The sequence below is a fragment of the Aotus nancymaae genome, unplaced genomic scaffold (assembly GCF_030222135.1).
Source record: "Aotus nancymaae isolate 86718 unplaced genomic scaffold, 86718_ANA_hifiasm-v0.15.2.pri h1tg000102l, whole genome shotgun sequence".
NCBI classification, from domain to species: domain Eukaryota; kingdom Metazoa; phylum Chordata; class Mammalia; order Primates; family Aotidae; genus Aotus; species Aotus nancymaae.
In genome coordinates, this window is record NW_026988517.1 from 1,060,078 (window position 1) to 1,083,855 (window position 23,778).

The 23,778-nt window shown below is 43.2% G+C and overlaps 1 protein-coding gene and 1 non-coding gene across 14 annotated transcripts in view; one reads left to right on the forward strand and one right to left on the reverse strand.

Annotated features, from left to right (window-relative positions):
* The window catches only part of LOC110567215 (fibrous sheath-interacting protein 2-like), a 48,163-nt gene that overhangs the window by 15,772 nt on the left and 8,613 nt on the right, over positions 1-23,778 (forward strand). For 3 of the 13 annotated variants that reach the window (XM_064370173.1, XM_064370175.1, XM_064370176.1), the window contains exons 5-6: positions 1,891-1,948; positions 5,456-5,492. In XM_064370173.1, the coding sequence (XP_064226243.1) occupies positions 1,891-1,948; positions 5,456-5,492 (95 nt within the window). The other 10 variants (XR_010340143.1, XR_010340140.1, XR_010340144.1 and 7 more) reach the window with 10 other exon arrangements.
* Positions 10,691-10,797, reverse strand: LOC135272052 (U6 spliceosomal RNA). The gene has a single exon (XR_010340158.1). It is a non-coding gene; the product is annotated as a U6 spliceosomal RNA (small nuclear RNA).

A 23,778-nucleotide genomic window follows, 5' to 3' on the forward strand; every position in this document is an offset into this window, starting at 1 on the left:
CTACAGGGCTCTTAAATTCTCATATGCAGTTTGAAGGGCAATAGTTTCTGTGGATTTGAAACTCGAGGGTATAGAAAACAGTATCTGTGATTATGAGTTCTTAGGAAATGCTTTTATCTTCTCCTCCTCCTTCTCCATCCATGGCCACAAGCGAAGGCATAATTTGTCTGCTTCCTCTCTGGTATGATTTTTTTTTTTTTTCTTGTAGATGACTAATTGACAATGTAGCTCTTTGGAATCCTATACAGATGGTCCCTGACTTACAGTGGTTAGACTTATGATTTTTCAATGTTAGGATGTGTGAAAGCAATAAACATGCAATAGACACTGTATTTTAAGTACCCATACAACCATTCTGTTTTTCCCCTTTCAGTATAGCATTCAATAAATTACATAAGATACTCAACACTTTATTATAATGTAGGCTTTGTGTTAGCTGATTTTGTCCAACTGTAAGCTAATGTAAGTGTTCAGAACAAATTTAAAGTAGGCTAACCTAAGCTGTTATGTTCAGCAGATTAGGTGTATTCAATGCATTTCCAGCTTAACATATTTTTAACTTATGATGTTAACGTTTATTGTGATGTCAACCCCATTTTAAGTCAAGAAGCATCTGCATGTTTTTAGGAGCTGTTAGTTTTAATTCCCCATCTTTTGGGGGCCCAAAGTCTTGTTTTAAATGCTCTGACCAGACAATACATTTCCAGATGTGGCCAATGTCCCTAGAGCAGGTATCAGCTTCAGCATTTGTTTATCACTATAGATTTGTGTTCTCACAATTGTTTTACCTTCAGAAAGTTCTACTATCTCTTTGAAAGTTTAGCTATTTTTTAGCAGTATGACTTTAATGCTCTATACTGAATTCTAGGCAAAATGAAAGACACTTGTTTAGCATATTGCTGGAAACCACAGAAGAGTTTTTTTGTATTAAAAATAGTTTTATCTTCACATTTAACTTTCAGATATGTACACTCTTAATCTCAGTCCATTTCTCTCTAAAATTGCTGAGTTCATGTCCTTTGTAGGGACATGGATGAAACCAGAAACCATCATTCTCAGCAAACTGACACAAGAACAGAAAACCAAACACTGCATGTTCTCACACATAAGTGGGTGTTGAACAATGAGAACACATAGGCACAGGAAGAGGAACATCACAGACCAGGGTCTTGGGAGTGGGGGGCTAGGGGAGGAATAGCAGGGGGTTGGAGAATTGGGGAGGTATAGCATTAGGAGAAATACCTAATGTAGATGATGGGGCAATGGATGTAGCAAACCACCAACATGGCATGTGTATAGCTATGTAACAAACCTGCACAGTCTGCACATGTACCCCAGAACTTAAAAGTATAATGAAAACATTTAAAAAATAAAATAAAATAAAATTGATCACACATCAATTATTTTATTTTATATAATAATCAGGTGTACACAAGAATTAACATAACTAATCCATAGCATGATGAGTTTTATAATATAAACATGTTTAGAGTGCTTTGAGAGCACTGGGAAAGGTATTTATTCAGGTAGTTTTCAAGGAAGACTTTCAAGAGTTGACATAAGCTGAATGAGAGCTAAAAGAAATTGCAAAACCATTGGCCAGAGAGGCATGAGAAACATGATATATTTAGGGAACGGCGATATATTCTGTCTCTGGACCATAGCATATATATGAAAGACTAGTCAGAGAAGACACTAGAGAGGTAGAAAAGGACATCAGATCTTATAGTACAGGTTCTTGCTAAGAATTTTGGACTTCACTGTGGAGAGTCTCTGAAAGCTTATAAACAAGGTAGTAACAACAGAAAATAAATACCTACTAGAGGATTAACATTAGCAAGTTGCTGAGGACGGATACAAACTATATAATTTTCTTTTTCTGATAAATAGGACCTCAGGCTCAGGCTACAGACCTGGGAATAGTTTCTTCTCCTCTTATCACCAATATGTAAGTATCTAAGGAATTATGTGTAATCATAAATAAAAATTTTAATGATTACATAAGAGTGCTGCTCATAAGCAAATGATTACATGGAATCCTCAATTTTTGTAGTTCTACTTGGATTTAGTGAAATTTATAGTCTTTTGCAGACTTTCAGCACTAGCTTAAGTTGTAGACAAACTGAATCTTTGTCCTTCCCTTTCTTTATCTCCATATCTCCTCTGTAGTTCTATAATCCACCTATTGTCAGGGTCTCCATGCCACTTTGAAGTGTATCTTCATCATAGCTTTCTTCAGGTAATTTCTCATAATCTGTATTTATTTCTTTGCCTTTCTTTTCTTTGAAATAGCTACCATTCCTTATGCTTTTTGAGACTATTGGCTTTCTAATACTGGTAATATAGTTTACTCTATAGTATTAATGACTTAATCAGTTATCCCCCACCCTAAAGGGTATTTTGCAGATTAATACAAAATAATAATCTCTAATAGTAGAATAGTAGAAGAGATATTTGTTAAGCCCAGGGACTTTTCACTCCTCAAACCTTAGTGACCACCTATTTTGTTGATGTTTATATCTGTTTTTCTCAACTCAAGAAAAGAGAGAGAGGAAAACATGAATCTAAGTAATAGCAATGAGTTATTTTACACCCATGCCACAATATTTTTAAAAAATCAGCAAGACAAATGAAGTCTAGGAAAGACTTTACAAACCCCAAATTCCCATGAAGATGATTGAGTAAATTAAGTTGTGAGTGATGGCAAATGACCTTGACATGTTCAGACCAGCCTTCTTGAAATAATAATTTTTACCTTAAGACAGATAAATACCAGTTTGTTTGACTTATTGAGTATTCATATGATACATAACACAGTAAGAGATGCAGAAGGAAGGACACTGACTTGTCTAGTTCAAAGCAATAAAACTTGATGACCGTATGTAGACTACATGTAAAATAACATTGCTTATTTTATTTATTGGATGCATACATTTTTATTTACTGGAAATATAAATACATACCTCTTTACAGAAAAGGTTATAAGAGGCTCATAATATAGTTGTAAAAAGTGCATTTTTATCTTCTTCAACACAGGAATGTAGAACTACAAAAATCACTTGAATATTCCATAGCAAGCGTTTTGGATATTCTTTCCTTATAAATCTTAGCTTGGTGAAAAATAAAAAACTCTTTATCTTACCTGGAGCTTCTTACCTCTTCTCCAAAAGCATACACAGAGATCCAAATAAAGAGTAAAGACACATATGTCACACTCCTCTTGTTCAGGTTTAACTCCGAGTTTTATAGGAGTTTGCTGTGGAAGTCTCACATCTATTCCATCATTTCTTTCTCTTCTCTCACTTATTGCTTAGTTTTCTTGTTTCTGTTCAGTTGTTTAATGTTACAAAAGATTTATAAAATAGAGATGAAAATTCAGTACCAAAGGAATGAAAATAAAGAAAATATAACAGCGGTGGGAGTAAAGTTGCAATAATTCAGCATTGCACTTAGGTGATGAGTAAGCGTGTATTACAGGGAAGGTATAAGGAGTAACAGAGTGAAGACAGCAATAAATCTATTATCCTGAAGACTGTGGTTAAAACTTGTAGTTTATTTATTGGCTAACAGTCTGATGGTTTTTAGTGCAAGTATAATGGTCAAATTAGCATACATAATGAGTAAGTTTGACAATGTTATATAGGAAAGATTGAAAGAAAGAAACTCAGAATCAGTTATCAAAGTCCATTAGTGGCATGCACAAAGGCTTCATTTGCCATTAGAGAGAAGTAGGCACAATCCAAAAGACTTTAGGTGGGGATTTATTTATCAAACATTTATTGAGAACCTACTATGTGGTTCTATATACCAAACTATAATGCTAGATCTTAGGCAGGTACCAAGATAAAACCATGTTTCTATGATTTCAGGGTATTATCTTTGAAGGATATTATGAAGCTGAAGCGAGGGGATAAAAATAAGACAAATTAAAACACCAAAACCTATTGCTATTACCTAGGCTCACTGTTTTTCCTAAATAAGTGCTCTCTGGAACGCTGCAAGTCTTTGATTAATTCTCTAGAGTTCCAGAAACTATAATTCTGGTCATTTTTCTTTTGTCATTTACTCATTATTTTTTTTGGAGGAATGAATATCTGAGATACTTACTCTGCCATTTCTGCTGATGCCATGCTTTATCCGGTTAATAAAATTGTTTTCTAATAGTCATTAATAAAGCTTTTTCAGTTTTCAGATTAAATTTACATGTAGGCCTTTGTACTTTGGTTCTGTGTTGCATGCTTTTGGAGCAGAAAGTCTATTGGGAACTGGTATCAATGAATACATAGAACTCCTTGAGTTATGTTTTATGCCAACGATATAACATGAAGAAAACAGAAAAATGAATCTGAATGCATTAGGTTGCAGAATATCTAAGAGAAAAACCTGTGGAAAGTTGGGTTGACCTAAGAAACCAGATCCTAGAAAAACAAATGAGGGCAAATGATAGAGAACATATCACTGACATCAGCTTCCATGCTCCTAGTTGCATACTGCAAAAAGGTACTAGTCTAAGGATAGACTGTTGTCACAAAACCCATTTTATGAACTGGACCCAGTGAAGTTTTTTTTTCCTGCCAAAATATAGGACGTAGTTTTCAGTCTGCCTATTTCTTAAAATTGAATTATAAACTTTGGGGAAAATGTAAATTTAATCATGTGGAGTACAGGCCTAAAAGGAGTGTACTTAAGAAAGTAGAAAGAAAAAAGAAACAGTTCAAATCAGCAAAAGTGTAAGAAAATAAATCAGACTTCAGTTTTAGAACTTGTTTTAATAAATATTTATTTTATTTTCTATTATGTTTATGATTGAGCTATACTTTTTTTTGGAATTCAGAATATTTTTATTTCATTAGTGTGTGATGGTAAATGTAATAACACATAATAGAATATTGTCATAAACAGAAAAGGAATGCATCTAAACTGGTATTAAATATAGCTAGATATCCATGATTTTAACCCATAGTTATTGAATAATCATTCACTATTTTCTTCCTGCCATGGAATATGGGGAGGGAATGGTAGAACTATAGCATTTCAAAGAGTAAATAAATGACAATCAGAAAGTTCTGGTCAGATGCCTTGCTGCTCTATCAGACCTTTTAACAGTCAGAAGAAACTCAACTGCCCCCTCCCTGCAAATCCTATATCCTTTTTCAGAGAAACCAAAGTGGGCATGGCTAAGGTGTGTTAAAAGAACAAAGATCAGAGAGGTACATTGTTTATGCTGTAGCTATAAGTCTGTTCCCATGAGTAATAAAGTACATTTCTAAAACTAGAGGCCAATCTAGGGAAAAAGTAAAATAGAAGGATTGGAAAAAATGGTATATTCTTCATTTTGAATTTCTATAGAAAAACTCTTAGATACAACAAAATGATTCAATGATCAGAAATTTTAGAAAAAAGTTTTATAAATTCTTGACTCTATAATAAACAAATGATCAACCTTTCTCTACAGGAAAAAGAACTCGCTGCAGAATTCCTTTCAAGAAAAAGTATGTATCATAAAATCCACTGACAAAACAACATATTAGTCTTACCTTCTGATACATCATAATAGAATATATTGTGTTAACTAGAAAACTAGGAGTCATCCATTGATATTTGTTGGTCTTCTTCTTCGTTCTTTTTTCTTCTTTGAAGTTCCTTTTCAGTTAATTCTTATACTTTTCTGTGGTCCAAAGTTGTTATCAAAAATAATATTAGGCCTTCAAGATGAGGTCTCATGGGTATAGAATGGTAAAATATTAAGGGATCTAGCCATCACAGGAAGAGAATGAAATAGCACAAGCCTATTCTATCATGGGAAGCTATATCGATATGCCCTTCCAGATCTTGTTGGTGAACTCAGTAGTAGATGAGTTGAGATGCTTGGATCTGTCTTTAGCAGTTTTGTGAAAAGGGACCTCATCACCTATCAGCTGAGACTTGGAACAGGCAAAGATAAGGTAGTATATTTTTATGAGACCTAATTTGGATCTAGACTGAACACACAGGAAAGAGAAAGCACTTGTGGAACAATACATATTCTGGCACACTATTTAACATGGCCACTTGCTCAATTCATAGAATATGCAGCAAATACGAAAGCTTTGACCCAAGGGAATATTTTTCAGTTTAATGTTGTAACAGAAAGAAAGTGAAAACTGGGATTTCATCTGTCATATTTCACTACAAAGAAAACTTTAGAAATAGATGCCTCTTTTATATATTAAGGTTGGAATCGCTTTGCCACAACTAGCCTAAGAGTAATAATGTAGGTTATTGTTTATCATCTCTTGTAATAAGAAAAATGACATATATTGAATGTCTTAGTTTATAATTTATATGTGTTGTAGTTGATTTAGAATAATTATCTTCTCTGTAAATATTTAGGTTTTATTCTTAAATATTTGATTTAGAGTGTATTTATTTAAGACAAGTATTTTATAACAGACTGTCATCTTAAAATATGTGTCATAACCACTAACCCATTGCTTATACAATAAGTTAAAAATATTGGGGGTATATTTGGGGATTACAGCTGAATAAAATGGCCTTTCCTCAGATGCTCCTCAAATGCTTTGAAATGGGCCGTGAGGGAGTGTGGCATATACATGTTAACTTTTCTTTGAATATTTCTCTGAAATATGAATCACTTCAGAGTAATTTAGACAATATTTTGGGTGTGAGCAGCCTAGTTACAGGAATCTTATTTACACAAAGATTTACATGTCAGCCTTCTAAGCTTTGCTGCCAATTACTTGTGTTTACAGCCTGTATGCTTTAAGAGTTTTAACAATTTGAAAACAGAGTACTACTTTATTATAAGTAAGAGTTTTGTAAGCACAAAATACATTTGCAGTTGGTAAGTAGAGGTTTATAGAACTCTACAGATGCATTTGTTTCTACCCATGGTCCAGTACAAATCTATGACAGCACCATTGGTCACTAAGGAAATGGTTATTCAAACCTGGTTCTTAGTTCCAGCTCAGTAATAGTCTAACTTTCTTAATCTGGCTCAGCCCTCCCTACTCTTTGATTCCCAAATCTAGCTTGGCTTTTATGTTCTATCTAAATTAATATGTTACCTTACTTTATTATCTGTTCTCAGCTTTCCTATCTAAGGCAATTTGTATTTACACTTGTTTGTTAGGTAAAAAGTTCATCAATCTATATAAAGCATGAGCTTTTATTTTTACCTATCAAATAATTCTTAATAATTAACTTTAGTCATTGCTATATATATATAGACTACAGGCTCACCCTTTCAGCAGGGACTGGAAGAGAGAATGATTTGTGCTCCTTCCCCATATCTCAGTTAGACAGATGCTTCTGAAAGCAACCAAATATTTTGGCTGCATCTGTTTTGAGAAATATTTTATTACAAATATTTAATGATCTTAAAAATCAGCTGGATCATAAAGATTATACATTTTCTTTCCAAAATATTTGCACGCTATGTGCCTATACAACAATTTGGTAATTTTTTTAAACAAAAAATCATTTATCCTGATAATAAATGCCAAGAGAAAAAGAAACTTCTGAGAGACTGTGAATAAAATAAATCTTAAACACTCACAAAAAAATACTTCAGTGTAGTGCAGAATAAACAAACTAGAAATTCATCTGAAATTCTAAATTTCTAATCTTTTTTTTTTTTTTTTTTTTTTTTTAACTATTTTCTTCCATAAACCATATTGGTATTCCACCTATACATTGCTTGATATAAAAATTCGATGTTACCTGCTGTCTTCAAAACATAGAGTAAATTGTTACATGACTTTGTTTTCATCCCTGCTTACTTCATTTCTAGGCAACTTGTGAAGAACCAAATATTATAATTCAGGATAACTTTCTTTTCACCTTTGGATCAGGATAGTAACTAAGACAAAAATTAGCACATTTAGTTTTTCTTATCAATTAGTTGCTTAAGCTTTTTATTTGCCTTTTATAAAGTGTCTTTTAATAAAAATATTGAAAAATTTTAGAAGCTTCTGCATGTCGATAGATGAGACTATTTGGGGAGCATCCCCAGATGAGACTATTTGGGGAGCCTTCATTTTCAAATGTACTTCTTTGGTGCAGTGTTGTTTATTTGAAGCATTCGACATTTGAAACTTCAGTGAGATTTTGCCATTTCTGTGCATGTGTCCTTATAGTAGAACGATTTCGTAGAGATTTCGCCCACTTTTGAATGGGCTTGTTTGTTTTTGTCTTGTAAATCTGTTTTAGTTCTTTGTAGATTCTGGATATCAGCCCTCTGTCAGATGGGTAGATTGCAAAAATTGTTTCCCATTCTGTTGGTTGCCGATTCACTCTAATGACTATTTCTCTTGCTGTGCAGAAGCTGTGAAGTTTGATTAGGTCCCATTTGTCTATTTTGGCTTTTGTTGCCAATGCTTTTGGTGTGTTGGTCATGAAGTCCTTGCCTATGCTTATGTCCTGAATGGTTTTGCCTAGGTTTTCTTCTTGGGTTTTTATGGTGTTAGGCCTTATGTTTAAGTCTTTAATCCATCTGGAGTTAATCTTAGTGTAAGGTGTCAGGGAGGGGTCCAGTTTCTGCTTTCTGCTTTCTGCACATGGCTAGCCAGTTTTCCCAAGACCATTTATTAAACAGGGACTCCTTTCCCCATTGCTTGTTTTTGTGAGGTTTGTCAAAGATCAGATGGTTGTAGATGTGTGGCGTCGCCTCCGAGGCCTCTGTTCTGTTCCCTTGGTCTATATCTCTGTTTTGGGAAAATCAGTGTTCGAAATAAATTGTAGAATATGTTTAGTTTCTCCTTTTGTATAAAAATAGAGCACGCTTTGCAAAACCCATAGCGAAATAACATTTTGAGAAACTAAAAACAAAAAGGATATACGTATGTGTGAAAGTAAATATTTATACACAGTCTGCGAAATGTGAGTGTAAGCACTTGTAAATATCTAGAAGAGTACACAAGGACAGGGAGGGGTGCTGAGAGGAGGTACGGGGCAGGGACAGAGGGACTTCCCTGTGCCACACTGTTTGAATTCTGAAGGGTACATACACACCCTCATTGACCTGTGCTACCGGCCTCTGGCTAAAGAGGGCGCTGTAGCCACCAAAGTCTTGTGTATAAATCAAGCCTCTCAGTAAGCCTGCGCGGCTAGGCCCTCACAACCGATATGCCTAATAGCGAGATGCCGGAGCTCTGCGTGGCTGGCTTCCGAGTCTCTTTCGGTCTCGGGTCTTATCCTGTTAATAGCACTGAGGGTGGCGGACTTGCGCTTTTGGCCGGCTTGGCATTGGGTACGTGGCTTTCGGGACCCACATGAGCCAATGGCACCATCCCCGCAGTGGCTGGGGCCTGGGACGCGGCTCTCCTGGACACTCCTCGGTGCAGAAGAAGAGCGGAAACCACATTCCTAAAAGGTAATATGTCTTGGTCCCTTGGCATGGCCTTTCCAGCTCGTGGCTTCTGGGCGTGGACTTCATCTGTTGTGGTCTCTGCATCTCACTTTTGCTGTTGCAAGCTTGGCTTGTCCGCCCCTTGCTTTGAGGCTTTGACCCTCTTCGCCGCCTGCTGTAGCTGAAAGGGGGAATGTCTGTGATGTCCTGTGATTTCTCCTTATTCTTGTAAAAGTGAGGTTCTGGGCCGGGCGCGGTGGCTCAAGCCTGTAATCCCAGCACTTTGGGAGGCCGAGGCGGGTGGATCACGAGGTCAAGAGATCGAGACCATCCTGGTCAACATGCTGAAAGCCTGTCTGTATTAAAAATAGAAAAAATTAGCTGGCCATGGTGGTGCGTGCCTATAATCCCAGCTACTCAGGAGACTGAGGCAGTAGAATTGCCTGAACCCAGGAGGCAGAGGTTGTGGTGAGCCGAGATCACGCTATTGCACTCCAGCCTGGGTAACAAGAGCGAAACTCCTTCTCAGAAAAAGAAAAAAAAAATCTTCCGGGCGCGGTGTCTCATGCCTGTATTTCCAGCTACTCCGGAGGCTGAGGCAGGAGAATTGCTTGAACCCAGGAGGCGGAGTTTCCATTTAGGGGAGATCGTGCCATTGCACTCCAGCATTGGTAACAAGAGGGAAACTTCGTCTCAAAAAAAAAAAAAGAAAAAGAAAGAAATCATCCGGGCGCGATGGTTCACGCCTATAATTCCATATACTCAAAAGGCTGAGGCAGGAGAATTATTTGAACCCAGGAGGCGGTGGTTGCGGAGAGCCGAGATCGCGCCATTGCACTGCAGCCTGGGTAACAAGAGCGAAACCCTTCTCAAAAAAAAAAAAAAAAAATCTTCCGGGCGCGGTGAGTCACGCCTGTAATTCCAGCTACTCTGGAGGCTGAGGCAGGAGAGTTGCTTGAACCCAGGAGGTGGAGGGTACGGTGTGCCGAGATCGCGCCACTCCACTCCAGCCTGGGTAATAAGAGTAAAGCACCTTCTGAAAAAAAAATAATAATAATAAATTAGAGAGATCATTGTCTACAATTGTCAAAACGAAGTTCTGGATAAATCTCCCCTGACCGGCCTTTTCATGAGATACAGTTTCCCTCTTTTCACCCAGGCCGGAGCGCAATGCTCTGATCTTGGCTCATTGCAACTCTGCCGCCTTGGTTGAAGCAATTCTCCTGTCTCAGGCTCCCAAGTAGCTGGGTTTACAGGTGTCCACCACCGTGTCCAGCTAATTTTCTTTTTTTTTAACTTAAAATTTAAATTTATTTTTATTTGATTTTTAAGAACAACAAAGAAAATATGGAACGCTTCATGAATTTGCATGTCATCCTTGCGCAGGGGCCATGCTAATCTTCTCTGTATCATTCCAACCTTAGTGTATGTGCTGCAGAAGCCAGCACATACCCAGGTAATTTTTTAATTTATTTTATTTTATTATTATTATTATTATTTTACAAAGAATGGGTTTCACTATGTTGTTAAGGCTAGTCTTGAACCTCTGGCCTCATGATCCTTCCACCACAGTATTCCAAAGTGCCAGGATTACACGTGTGGGCCACCGTGACCAACTAAATTTTTGTGTGTTTTTTTTTTTTTTTTTTAAAGACGAGGTTTCACCATGTTGGTCAGGCTGGTCTTGAACTCCCGACCTCAGGTGATTCGCCTGCCTTGACCTCCAAAGAGTTTGGATTACAGGCCTGAGTCACTAGGCCTGGCCAATTTTTTATTTTTATTAGAGACCAGTTTTCACCACGTTGTCCGGCCGGTTTGAACCCCTGACATCAGGTGATCCACCCGCCTGTGCCTCACAAAGTGCTGGGATTATAGGCAAGAGCCTCCATGCCCAGCCCTGTAAATCTTCTAATCTACAAACCTTCTCAAAAAGTCAGATTCTGGCCCGGCGCAGTGTGTCATGCCTGTAATCCCAACACTTTGGGAGGCAGAGACAGGTGGATCACGAGGTCAGCCGTTCAAGGCCAGCCTGACCAACATGGTGAAAGCCTGTCTCTCCTAAAATACAAAAATTAGCCAGATATGATGGTGTGCGTCTGTAATCCCAGCTACTCAGGAGGGTGAGGCAGGAGGATCGCTTGAACCCGGACGGCGGAGTTTGCAGTGAGCCGAGATCATGCCACTGCACTCCAGCCTGGGTGACAGAGCAAGAGTCTGTCTCAAAAAAAGGAAGATTATATTTGTTTATTTTTTTTTTTACGGAAATGATCTTGCTCTGTCCCTCAGACTGGAGTGCAGTGGTGCAATGGTAGCTTACTGCAGCCTCCCACTTCTAGGTCTTAAGCAATCTTCCCACCTCAGCTTCCTGAGTAGCTAGGACTACAGGTGCACAGCACCACACCCAGCTAAAATTTCCTTGAGATGGGATCTTGTTCTGTCACCTGGCTGGTTTCAAATTCCTAGCCTCAAACGATGTTCCTTTCTCGGTCTCCCAAAATGCTGGGATTTCAGGGGTGAGCCACTGTGCCCAGTGTAAACTTTATTATTTAATTATTTCTTTTTTTATTTACTTTGGAGACAGAGTTTTGTTCTTGTTGCCTAGGCTGCAGTACGGTTTCAGGATCTTGGCTCACTGCAAACTCTGCCTCCCCAGTTCAAATGATTCTCTTCCCTCAGCCTCCTGAGGAGCTGAGATTACAGGTCCTCGCCACCATGCTCAACAAACTTTTTTGTATTTTTAGAAGAGATGGGTTTCATCATGTTGGCCAGGCTACTTTCGAACTGCGGACCTCAGGTGTTCCACTCACCTCAGTCTTCCAAAGTCCATGTATAATGGGCGTGAGCCGTCACACCCAGCCTTAACTTTATTTATTTTTTAATTTATTTATTATTATTCTTTAAAGACGGGGTTTCACCGTGTTGGTCAGGCTGGTCTTGATCCCACAACCTCAGGTGTTCCGCCCACCTTGGTCTCCAAAGTGCTTGGATAAACGGCATGAGTCACCATGCCCGGCCAACTTTATTTTTAAAAATCAGAGATATTCGACTGGATGCCGGGGCTCAAGCCAGTAATCCTAGCACTTTGGGTGGCCGAAGTGGTCAGATCACCTGAGGGCAATAGTTAAAGATAAGTCTGGCCGTCCTGGTGAAACCCCATCTTATTAAAAAAGAGAAATTCTGCCGGGTGCGCTGGCTCACGCCTGTATTCCCAACACTTTGGGAGGCTGAGGTGGGTGGATCACGAGGTCAAGAGATCAAGACCATCCTGGTCAACATGGTGAAAGCCCGTCTCTACTAAAAATACAAAAAATTAGCTGGACATGGTGGCGCTTGCCTGTAATCCCAGCTACTCAGGAGGCTGGGGCAGGAGAATTGCCTGAACCCAGGAGGAGGAGGTTGCTGTGAGCCGAGATCGTGCCATTGTACTCCAGCCTGGGTAACAAGAGCGAAACTCCGTCTCAAAAGAAAAAAAATTATCTGGGCACGGTGGCTCACTCCTGTAATTCCAGATACTCGGGAGGCTGAGGCAGGAGAATTGCTTGAACCCAGGAAGCGGAGTTTGCCTTGAGGCTATATCGCGCCATTGCACTCCAGCCTGGGTAACAAGAGCGAAACAGCATCTAAAAAAAAAAAAGAATCTTCCTGGCACGGTGGTTCACGCCTGTAATTCCAGCTACCCGGGGCGCTGAAGCAGGAATATTGCTTGAACCCAGGAGGCTGAGGTTGCGGTGGGCCGAGTTTGCGCCATTGCACTGCAGCCTGGGAAACAAGAGCAAAACTCGGTCTCAAAAAAAAAAAAAAAATCATCCCGGCGCGGTGTCTCTGACCTGTAATTCCAACTACACAGGAGGCTGAGGCAGGAGAATTGTTTGAACCCAGGAGGCAGATTTTGCGGTGAGCCGACATCGCGACATTGCACTGCAGCCTGGGTAACAAGAGCGAAACTCGGTCTCCAAAAAAAAAAAAAAATTCATCCCCGCGCGGTGTCTCTCGCCTGTAATTCCAGCTACACGGGAGGCTGAGGCAGGAGAATTCCTTGAACGCAGGAGGCGGCGTTTCCGTTGAGGCGAGACCCTGCCATTGCACTCCAGCCTGGGTAACAAGAGCGAAACTGCGTTTCAAAAAAAAAGAAAAAAATTCTTCCTGGCGCGGTGGCTCACACCTGTAATTCCAGCTACACGGGAGGCTGAGGCAGGAGAATTGCTTGGACCCAGGAGGCGGAGGTTGCGGTGAGGCGAGATCACGCCATTGCACTCCAGCCTGGTTAACAAGAGGGAAACTGGGTCTCAAAAAAAAAAAAAAAAAAATCATCCCGGCGCCGTGTCTCTCGCCTGTAATTCTAGCTACCCGGGAGGCTGAGGCAGGAGAATTGCTTGGACCCAGGAGGCGGAGGTTGCGGTGAGTCGAGATCGTGCCATTGCACTCCAGCCTGGGAACAACAGCGAAACTGCGTCTCAAAAAAAAAAAAAAAAAAATCTTCCTGTCTCGGTGGCTCACGCCTGTAATTCCAGCTACTCGGTAGGCTGAGGCAAAAGAATTGGTGGAACCCAGGAGGCGGACGTTGTGGTGAGCGGAGATCGCGCCATTGCATTCCAGCCTGGGTAACAAGAGCGAAACTCCGTCTCAAAAAAACAAACAAAAAAATATCTTCTGGGCGCGGTGGCTCACGCCTGTAATCCCAGCACTTTGGGAGGCTGAGGCGGGTGGATCACGACTTCAAGAGATTGAGAACATCCTGGTCAACATGGTGAAAGCCCGTCTCTACTAAAAATACAAAAAATTTGCTGGGCATGGTGGCGCGTGCCTGTAATCCCAGCTACTCAGGAGGCTGAGGCAGGAGAATTGCCTTAACCCAGGAGGCGGAAGTTGGGTTGAGCCGAGATCGTTCCATTGCACTCCAGCCTCGGTAACAAGAGCAAAACTCCTTCTCAAAAAAAGAAAAAAAAAAAATCTTCCAGGCGCGGTGGCTCACGCCTGTAATTCCAGCTACAGGGGAGGCTGAGTTAGCAGAATTGCTTGAACCCAGGAGGCTGAGGTTGCGGTGAGCTGAGATCGCGCCATTGCACTGCAGCCTGGGTAACGAGCAAAACTCGGTGTCAAAAAAAAAAAAAAAAATCTTCCGTGCGTGGTGGCTGACGCCTGTAATCCCAACACTTTTTTAGACTAAGGCGTGTGGATCTCGACGTCAAGAGATCGAGAACATCCTGGTCAACATGATGAAAGCCCGTCACTACTAAAAATAGAAAACATTAGCTGGGCATGTTGGCGCGTGCCTATAATCCCAGCTACTCAGGAGGCTGAGGCAGGAGAATTGCCTGAACCCAGGAGGCAGAGGTTCCGGTGAGCCGAGATCGTGTCATTGCCCTCCAGCCTGGGTAAGAAGAGCGAAACTCCGTCTCAAAAAAAAAAAAAAAAATCATCCGGGCGTGGTGGCTCACGCCTGTAATTATAGCTGCTCAGGAGGCTGAGGCAGGAGAATTGCTTGGACCCAGGAGGCGGAGGTTGCGGTGAGCCGAGATCGCGCCATTGCACTCCAGTCTGGGTAACAAGAGCGACACTCCGTCTCGGAAAAAAAAAAAAAAAAACTTCCGGTGTGTTGGCTCACGCCTGCAAATCCCAGCACTTTTGGAGGATAAGGCGGGCGGATCAAGAGGTCAAGAGATCGAGACAATTCTGGTTAACATGGTGAAAGCACGTCTTTACTAAAATTACAAAAAATTAGCTGGGCATGGTGGCGCGTGCCTATAATCCCAGCTACTCAGGAGGCTGAGGCAGGAGAATTGCCTAAACCCAGGAGGCGGAGGTTGGGTTGAACGGAGATCGTTCCATTGCACTCCAGCCTGGGTAACAAGAGCGAAACTCTGTCTCAAAAAAAAAAAAAAAAAAATCATCCCGGCGCAGTGGCTCAGGCCTGTAATTCCACCTACGGGGCAGGCTGAGGCAGGAGAATTGCTTGAACCCAGGAGTCGGAGTTTGCGTTGAGGAATAGAAATCCTGCCATTGCACTCCAGCCTGGGTAAGAAGAGTGAAACTGCGTATCAAATAAATAAATAAATAAAAATAAAATCTTCAGGGCGCGGTGGCTGACGCCTGAAATCCTAGCACTTTACTAGGCTAAGGTGGGTGGATCAGGACGTCAAGAGATGGAGAACATCCTGGTCAACATAGTGAAACCCCGTCTCTACTAAGAATACAAAAACTTAGCTGGGCATCGAGGCGCGTGCCTGTAATTCCATCTACTCAGGAGGCTGAAGCAGGAGAATTGCCTGAACCCTTGAGGCAGGGGTTGCGGTGAGCCGAGATCATGCCACTGCACTCCAGCCTGGGTAACAAGAGCGAAACTCCGTCTCAAAAAAAAAAAAAAATCTTCCTGGCGCGGTGGCTCACCCCTGTAATTCCAGCTACTCCAGAGGCTGAGGCAGGAGAATTGCTTGAACCCAGGAGGCGGAGTTTGCGCTGAGGTGAAATCGTGGCATTACACTCCAGCCTGTGTAACAAGAGCTAAACTGCGTCTCAAAAAAAAAAAAAAAAAAAAAAAAAAGTCTTCCGGGCGCTGTGGCTCACGCCTGCAATCCCAACACTTTGGAAGGCCAAAGTGGTTGGATCACCTGAGGTCAATAGTTAAATATCAGCCTGGTCGTCATGGTGAAACCCCATCTTATTAAAAAAAAAAAAAAAGAAAATCTGCCGCGTGCTGTGGCTCACGCATGTAATCCCAGCACTTTGGGAGGCTGAGGCGGGAGGATCACAAGATCAAGAGATCGAGACCATCCTGGTAAACATGCTGAAAGCCCGTGTCTACTAAAAATAGAAAAAAATAGCTGGGCATGGTGGTGCGTGACTATAATCCCAGCTACTCAGGAGGCTGAGGCAGGAGAATTGCCTGAACCCAGGAGGCAGAGGTTGTGGTGAGCCGAGATGGTGCCATTGCACTCCAGCCTGGGTAATAAGAGCGAAATTCCGTCTCAAAAAAAAAAAAAGAAAAAAGAAAAAATCATCCAGGCACAGGGGCTCCCGCCTGTAATTCCAGCTACTCCGGAGGCTGAGGCAGGAGAATTTCCTGAACCCAGGAGTCGGAGGTTGCGGTGAGCCGAGATCGCGCCATTGCACTTCAGCCTGGATAACAAGAGCGAAACTCCGTCTCGGGGGAAAAAAAAAAAAAAAAAGTCTCCCTGGCGCGGTGGCTGACGCCTGTAATCCCAGCACTGTTTGAGTCTAAGGCGGGTGGATCACGACGTCAAGAGATCGAGAACATCCTGGTCAACATGGTGAAACCCCGTCTCTACTAAAAATACAAAAAATTAGCTGGGCATGGTGGCGCGTGTCTGTAATCCCATCTACTCAGGAAGCTGAGGCAGGAGAATTGCCTGAACCCAGGAGGCGGAGGTTGCGGTGATCCGAGAAGGTGCCACTGCACTCTAGCTTGGGTATCAAGAGCGAAACTCCTTCTCAAAAAAAAGAAAAAAAAAATCTTCTGGATACAGTGGCTCAGGCCTGTAATTCCAGCTACTCTGAAGGATGAGGCAGTAGAAATGTTTGAACCCAGGAGGCGGAGGTTGCGGTTAGCCAAGATCCCGCCATTGCACTGCAGCCTGGGTAATAAGAGCGAAACTCCGTCTCAAAAAAAAAAAAAATCTTCCTGGCACCCTGGCTCACGCCTGCAATCCCAGCAATTTTGGAGGCTAAGGCGGGTGGATCACGGGGTCAAGATATCGAGACCATCCTGGTCAACATGGTGAAAGCCCATATCTACTAAAAATACATAAAATTAGCTGGACATGGTGGCGCATGCCTAGAATCCCAGCTACTCAGCAGGCTGAGGCAGGAGAATTGCCTGAATCCAGGAGACGGAGGTTGCGGTGAGCCGAGATCGCGCCATTGCACTGCAGCCTGGGTAAGAAGAGGGAAACTCCGTCTCAAAAAACAAAAAAAAAAAACAAGAAATAAACAAACAACAACAACAAAAAAAAAAAACAACAAAAAAAACCATCCGGGCGCAATGGCTCACGCCAGCAATTCCATCAACTCGGGAGGCTGAGGCAGGAGAATTTCTTCAACCAAGGAGGCGGAGTTTGGGTTGAGGCGAGATCCTGCCATTGCACTCCAGCCTGTGTAACAGGGAGAAACTGCGTCTCAAAAAAAAAAAAAAAAAAAATCTTCCTGGCTCGGTGGCTCACCCCTGTAATTCCAGGTACTCGGGAGGCTGAGGCAGGAGAATTGCTTGAACCCAGGAGGCGTAGGTTGCGGTGAGCCGAGATCGCGCCATTGCACTGCAGCCTGGGTAACAAGAGCGAAACTCCATCTCAAAAAAAAAAAAAAAATCTTTCCGGCGAAGTGTAAGGTGAAACCCCGTCTCTACTAAGAATACAAAAAAGTAGCTGGGTACGGTGGCGCATGCCTGTAATCCCATCTACTAAAGAGGCTGAGGCAGGAGAATTGCCTGAACCCAGGAGGCGGAGGTTGCAGTGAGCCGAGATTGTGCCATTGCACTGCAGCGTGGGTAACAAGCGCGAAATTCCTTGACAAAAAGAAGAAAAAAAAATCTTTGGGGCGCGGTGGCTCAGGCTTGTAATTCCAGCTACTTAGAAGGCTGAGGCCAGAGAATTATTTGAACCCAGGAGGCGGAGTTTGCCGTGAGCGGAGATCGTGCCATTGCACAGCAGCCTGGGTGAAAAGAGCTAAACTCCGTCTCAAAAAAAAAAAAAAAACTTCCGGGCGCGGTGACTCACGCCAACGATCCCAGCACTTTGGGAGGCCAAACTGGGTGGATCACCTGAGGTCAATAGTTAAATATCAGCCTGGTCATCATGGTGAAACCCCATATTAAAAAAAAGAAAATCATCCGGGCGCAGTGGCTCACGCCTGTAATTCCACATACTCGGGATGCTGAGACAGGAGAATTGCTTGAACCCAGGAGGCGGAGTTTGGGTTGAGGGGAGATCCTGGAATTGCACTCCAGCCTGTGTAACAAGAGCGAAACTGCCTCTCAAAAAAAAAAAAGAAACACACAAAAAAATCTTCCTGGTGCAGCCTGGGTAAATTACAGCTCACGCCTGTAATTCCAGCTACTCGGGAGGCTGAGGAAGGAGAATTGCTTAAATCCAGGAGAGAGGAGTTTGCGTTGAGGCGATATCCCGCGGTTGCACTCCAGCCTGGGTAACAAGAGTAAAACTGGGTCTCAAAAAAAAAAAAAAAAAGAAAAGAAAAAAAGTCTTCCTGGCGCAGTGGCTCACGCCTGTAATTCTGGCTACACGAGAGGGTGAGGAAGGAGAATATCTTGAACCCAGGAGGCGTAGGTTGCGGTGAGCCGAGATGGCGCCACTGCACTCCAGCCTGGGTAAAAAGAGAGAAACTCCGTCTCAAAAAAAAAAAAAAAAAAAGAAAAACATATCTTCCTGGCGCGATGGCTCACGACTGCAATCCCAGCACTTTTGGAGGCTAAGTCGTGTGGATTACGAGGTCACGAGATCGAGACCATCCTGTTGAACATGGTGAAAGCCCGTCTCTACTAAAAATACAAAAAATTAGCTGGGCATGGTGGCACGTGCCTATAATCCCAGCTACTCAGGAGGCTGAGGCAGGAGAATTGCCTGAACTCAGGAGGCGGTGGTTGCGGTGAGCTGAGATCCTGCCATTGCACTCCAGCCTGGGTTACAAGAAGGAAACGCCTTCTCAAAAAAAAAAAAAAAAAAGTCATCCAGGCGGGGTGGCTCACGCCTGTAATTCGAGCTCCTTGGGAAGACGCTGAGGCAGGTGAATTCCCTGAATCTAGAAGGCGGAGTTTGCCTTGAGGCGAGATCATGCCATTACACTCCAGCCTGGGTACCAAGAGCGAAACTGCGTCTCAAAAAAAAAAAAAAAGAAAAGAAATCTTCCTGTCACCCTGGCTCACGCCTGTAATTCCAGCTACACGGGAGGCTGAGGCAGGAGAATTGCTTTAACTCAGGAGGCGGAGGCTGCGGTGAGCCGAGATCGCGCCATTGCACTGCAGCCTGGGTAACAAGAGCGAAACTCCCTCTCAAAAAAAAAAAAAAAAAAAAATCATTCTGGCGCCGTGTCTCAGGCCTGTAATTCCAGCTACTCGGGAGGCTGTGGCAGGAGAATTCCTTGAACCCAAGAGGCAGAGATTGCGTTGAGGCGAGATCCTTGCCATTGCACTCCAGCCTGGGTAACAGGAGCGAAACTGCGTCTCAAAAAAAAAAAAAAAAAAAATCTTCCTGGCGCGGTGGGTCACGCCTGTAATTCCAGCTACTGGGTACGCTGAGTCAGGAGAATTGTTTGAACCCAGGAGGCGGACGTTACAGTGAGAGGAGATCGCGCCATTGCACTTCAGCCTGGGTTAGAAGAGCGAAACTCCGTCTCACAAAAAAAAGAAAAACATATCTTCCCGGCGCGGTGGCTCACGACTGCAATCCCAGCACTTTTTGAGGCTAAGGCGGGTGGATTACGAGGTCAAGAGATCAAGACCATCCTGGTAAACATGGTGAAAGCCCGTCTCTACTAAAAATACAAAAAATTAGCTGGGCATGGTGGCGCGTGCCTATAACCCCAGCTACTTAGGAGGCTGAGGCAGGAGAATTCCCTGAACCCATGAGGCGGAGGTTGCGGTGACCCGAGATGGTGCCATTGCACTCCAGCCTGGTTAACAAGAGCGAAACTCCTTCTCAAAAAAGAAAAAAAAAATCTTCTGGGCGCGGTGGCTGACGCCTGTAATTCCAGTTACTCGGGGGGCTGAGGTAGGAGAATTGTTTGAACTCAGGAGTTGGAGGTTGCGGTGAGCCGAGATCGCGCCATTGCACTGCAGCCTGGGTAACAAGAGTGAAACTGCGTATCAAAAAAAAAAAAGAAGAAGAAGAAGAAAAATCTTCCTGGCGCGGTGGCTAACGCCGGTAATTCCAGCATTTTTGGAGGTTAAGGCGGGTGGATTACGAGGTCAAGAGATCGAGACGATAATGGCAAACATGGTGAAAGCCCGTCTCTACTAAAAATACAAAAAATTAGCTGGGCATGGTGGCGCGTGCCTATAATCCCAGCTACTCAGGAGGCTGAGGCAGGAAAATTGCTTGAACCCAGGAGGCGGAGGTTGCGGTGAGCCGAGATCGTACCATTGCACTCCAGCCTGGGCAACAAGAGCAAAACTCCGTCTCAAAAAAAAACAAAAAAAAAACTTCCTGGCGCGGTGGCTCGTGCCTGTAATTCCAGCTACTCGGGAGGCTGAGGCAGGAGAATTACTTGAACCCAGATAGCGGAGTTTGCGTTGAGGCGAGATCGCGCCATTGCACTCCAGCCTGGGTACCAAGAGCGAAACTGCTTCTCAAAAATAAATAAATAAATAAAAAATCTTCCTGGCGCGGAGGCTCACGCCTGTAATTCCAGCTACACGGGAGGGTGAGGCAGGAGAATTGCTTGAACGCAGGAGGCAGAGTTTCTGGTGAGCCGAGATCGCGCCATTGCACTGCAGCCTGCATAACAAGACCGAAACTCCGTCTCAAAAAAGGAAAAAAAAAAAAAAAACTTCCGGGTGCCATGGCTCACGCCTGAAATTCCAGCTACTCGGGAGGCTGAGGCAGGAGAATTGCCTCAACCCAGGAGGCGGAGGTTCCGGTGAGCCGAGATCACGCCATTGCACTGCGGCCTGGGTAACAAGAGCGAAACTCCGTCTCAAAAAAAAAAAAAAAAAAAAAAAAAAAAAAAAAAAATCTTCCTAGCGCGGTGGCTCGCGCCTGTAAGTCCAGCTACTTGAGAGGCTGAGGCAGGAGGATTGCTTGAACCCAGGAGGCGGAGTTTGCGTTGAGGCGAGATCACACCATTGCACTCCAGACTGGGTAACAAGAGCGAAACTCATTCTCAAAAAAAGAAAAAAAAAATCTCCTCGGTACAGTGGCTCACGCTTGTAATTCCACCTACTCGGAAGGCTGAGGCAGGAGAATTGTTTGAACCCAGGAAGGGGAGGTTGCGTTGAGGCGAGATCACACCATTGCACTGCAGCCTGGTTAACACGAGCAAAACTCCGTCTCAAAAAAAAAAAAAAAAAAAAAGTCATCCGGGTACGGTGGCTCAAGCCTGTAATTCCAGCTACTAAGGAGACTGAGGCAGGAAAATTGCCTGAACCCAGGAGGCGGAGGTTGCGGTGAGCTGAAATCGTGCCACTGCACTCCAGCCTGGGTAAAACGAGCAAAACTCCGTCTCAAAAAAAATCATCCGGGTAGTGGCTCAAGCCTGTACTTCCAGCGACTCGGGAGGCTGAGGCAGGAGAATTGCCTGAACCCAGTAGGCGGAGGTTGCCGTGAGCCGAGATCGCGTCATTGCACTGCAGCCTGGGTAACAAGAGCGAAACTCCGTCTAAAAAAAAAAAGAAAAATTTCCGGGCTTCGGTGGCTGACGCCTGCAATCCCAGCAATTTTTGAGGCTAAGGCGGGTGGATCATGAGGTGAAGAGATCGAGAGCATCCTCGTCAACATGGTGAAAGCCCGTCTCTACTAAAAATACAAAAAATTACTTGGGCATGGTGGCGCGTGCCTATAATCCCAGCTACTCAGGAGGCTGAGGCAGGAGAATTGCCTGAACCCAGGAGGTGGAGGTTGCAGGCTGGGCACAGTGGCTCATGCCTGTAATCCCAGCACTTTGGGAGGCTGAGGCAGGCAGATCACCTGAGGTCGAGAGTTCGAGACCAGCCTGACAAACATGAAGAAACCCCGTCTCTACTAAAAATACAAAATTAGCTGGACGTGGTGGCACGCATCTGTAATTCCAGCTACTCGGGAGGCCAGGGCAGGAGAATCGCTTGAACCCAGGAGGTGGCAGCTGCGGTGAGCTGTGCCATTGCACTCCAGCCTGTGCAACACAAGCAAAACTCTGTCTCAAGAAAAAAAAAAAAAAGAAAAGAAAATACAAAAAATTAGCTGGGCGTGGTGGCAGGCACCTGTAATCACAGCTACTTGGGAGGCTGAGCCAGGGAGAATCGCTTGATCCCAGGAGCTGGAGGTTGCAGTGAGCTGAGATCGCACCACTACACTCCATCCTGGGCAACAGAGTGAGACTCCGTCTCAAAAAAAATATAAAAGTGTAGATTAAAAATAGTTTCTACCTCATTGAGCTTTTGGGAAAGTACACTGTCTGAAGTGCTCACCTATTTAACCAATGGCACTGTTAGACCTGTTAACAGTAGCATTCAATCATTTGATCACATCATCTTCACAACACAAGTCATTGCCTGATTCAAAACCTCTGGTGACTCTCCTCTATCCATGAATTTTAAGTCTTGCATTCAAGGCTCTCAAGAATCGAGATGTTGATGACCTTTACAACCTCACCTCCATCCTCGCTTTTCCTTTTTCTTTTTAGCTACTCCACATTGCTCCAAATTAGTCCTGTCTTTATCCTCCCTCTACTTACATTTATTCTTTCATTCATTGAACAAATATTGAGTGTCTCCTATGTACCAAACACTGTCGTAGATGCTAGCCGTAGACAGGTGAACAAGACAGACAAAAATCCTGCCTTCATGAAGGTTGCACTTCTAGTCGGAAGGAGGCAAACGATTTTTAAACAAAATATAATATATCAGAGAAGAGAAGTGGGGATGCTGGTTATGCAACTTCTGATTTTAAATAATGTGGTCAGGATGAGTAAGAAGATTATATCTGAGTAAAGATCTGAATGGGATGAAAGTCAGAAGCACATAAATATCTGGAGGTAAGTGCCATCTAAACAAAAGAAACAGCAAGTTGAAAGGCCCCAAGTCCACTGTGTGCGGCGGCTCATGCCTTCAATCCCAGCACTTTGGGAGGCTGAAGCGGGTGGATCATGAGGTCAGGAGTTCAAGACCAGCCTGGCCAAGATGGTGAAACCCCATCTTTACTAAAAATGCAAAAATTAGCTAGGCATAGTTGCAGGCGCCTGTAATCATAGCTACTTGGGAGGCTGAGGCAGAGATTTGCTTGAACCTGGGAGGTGGAGGTTGCAGTGAGCCAGGATCACGTCACTGCACTCCAGCCTGGGCAACAGAGTGAGACTCCATCTCAAAACAACAGCAAAAAAAGAAAGGCTCCACGTCAGGAGAGTACCAGGAATTTTCAGGGAATATCAACGTAACCAATGTGTCTAGAGCAGAGTGACTAAGGGGGCTAGTAATGTGAGGCCTTAAAGGAGACTATGAGGACTTACTGGCTTCTTCTCTGAGTGAAATAAGAGGCCATTACAGAACTCTGGGCAGAGGAAGGCTGCAATCTGCCATATATAAATATACACACGTACACACACATATACATATATATGTATATATGTGTATGTATATTTTCCTTTTTTGTTTGTTTTTGAGATGGAGTCTCACTCTGTTGCCCAGGCTGGAGTGCAGTGGCATGATCTTGGCTCACTGCAACCTTTGCACTCAGATGACAGGTGCCCACCCCCACGCCCAGCTAATTTTT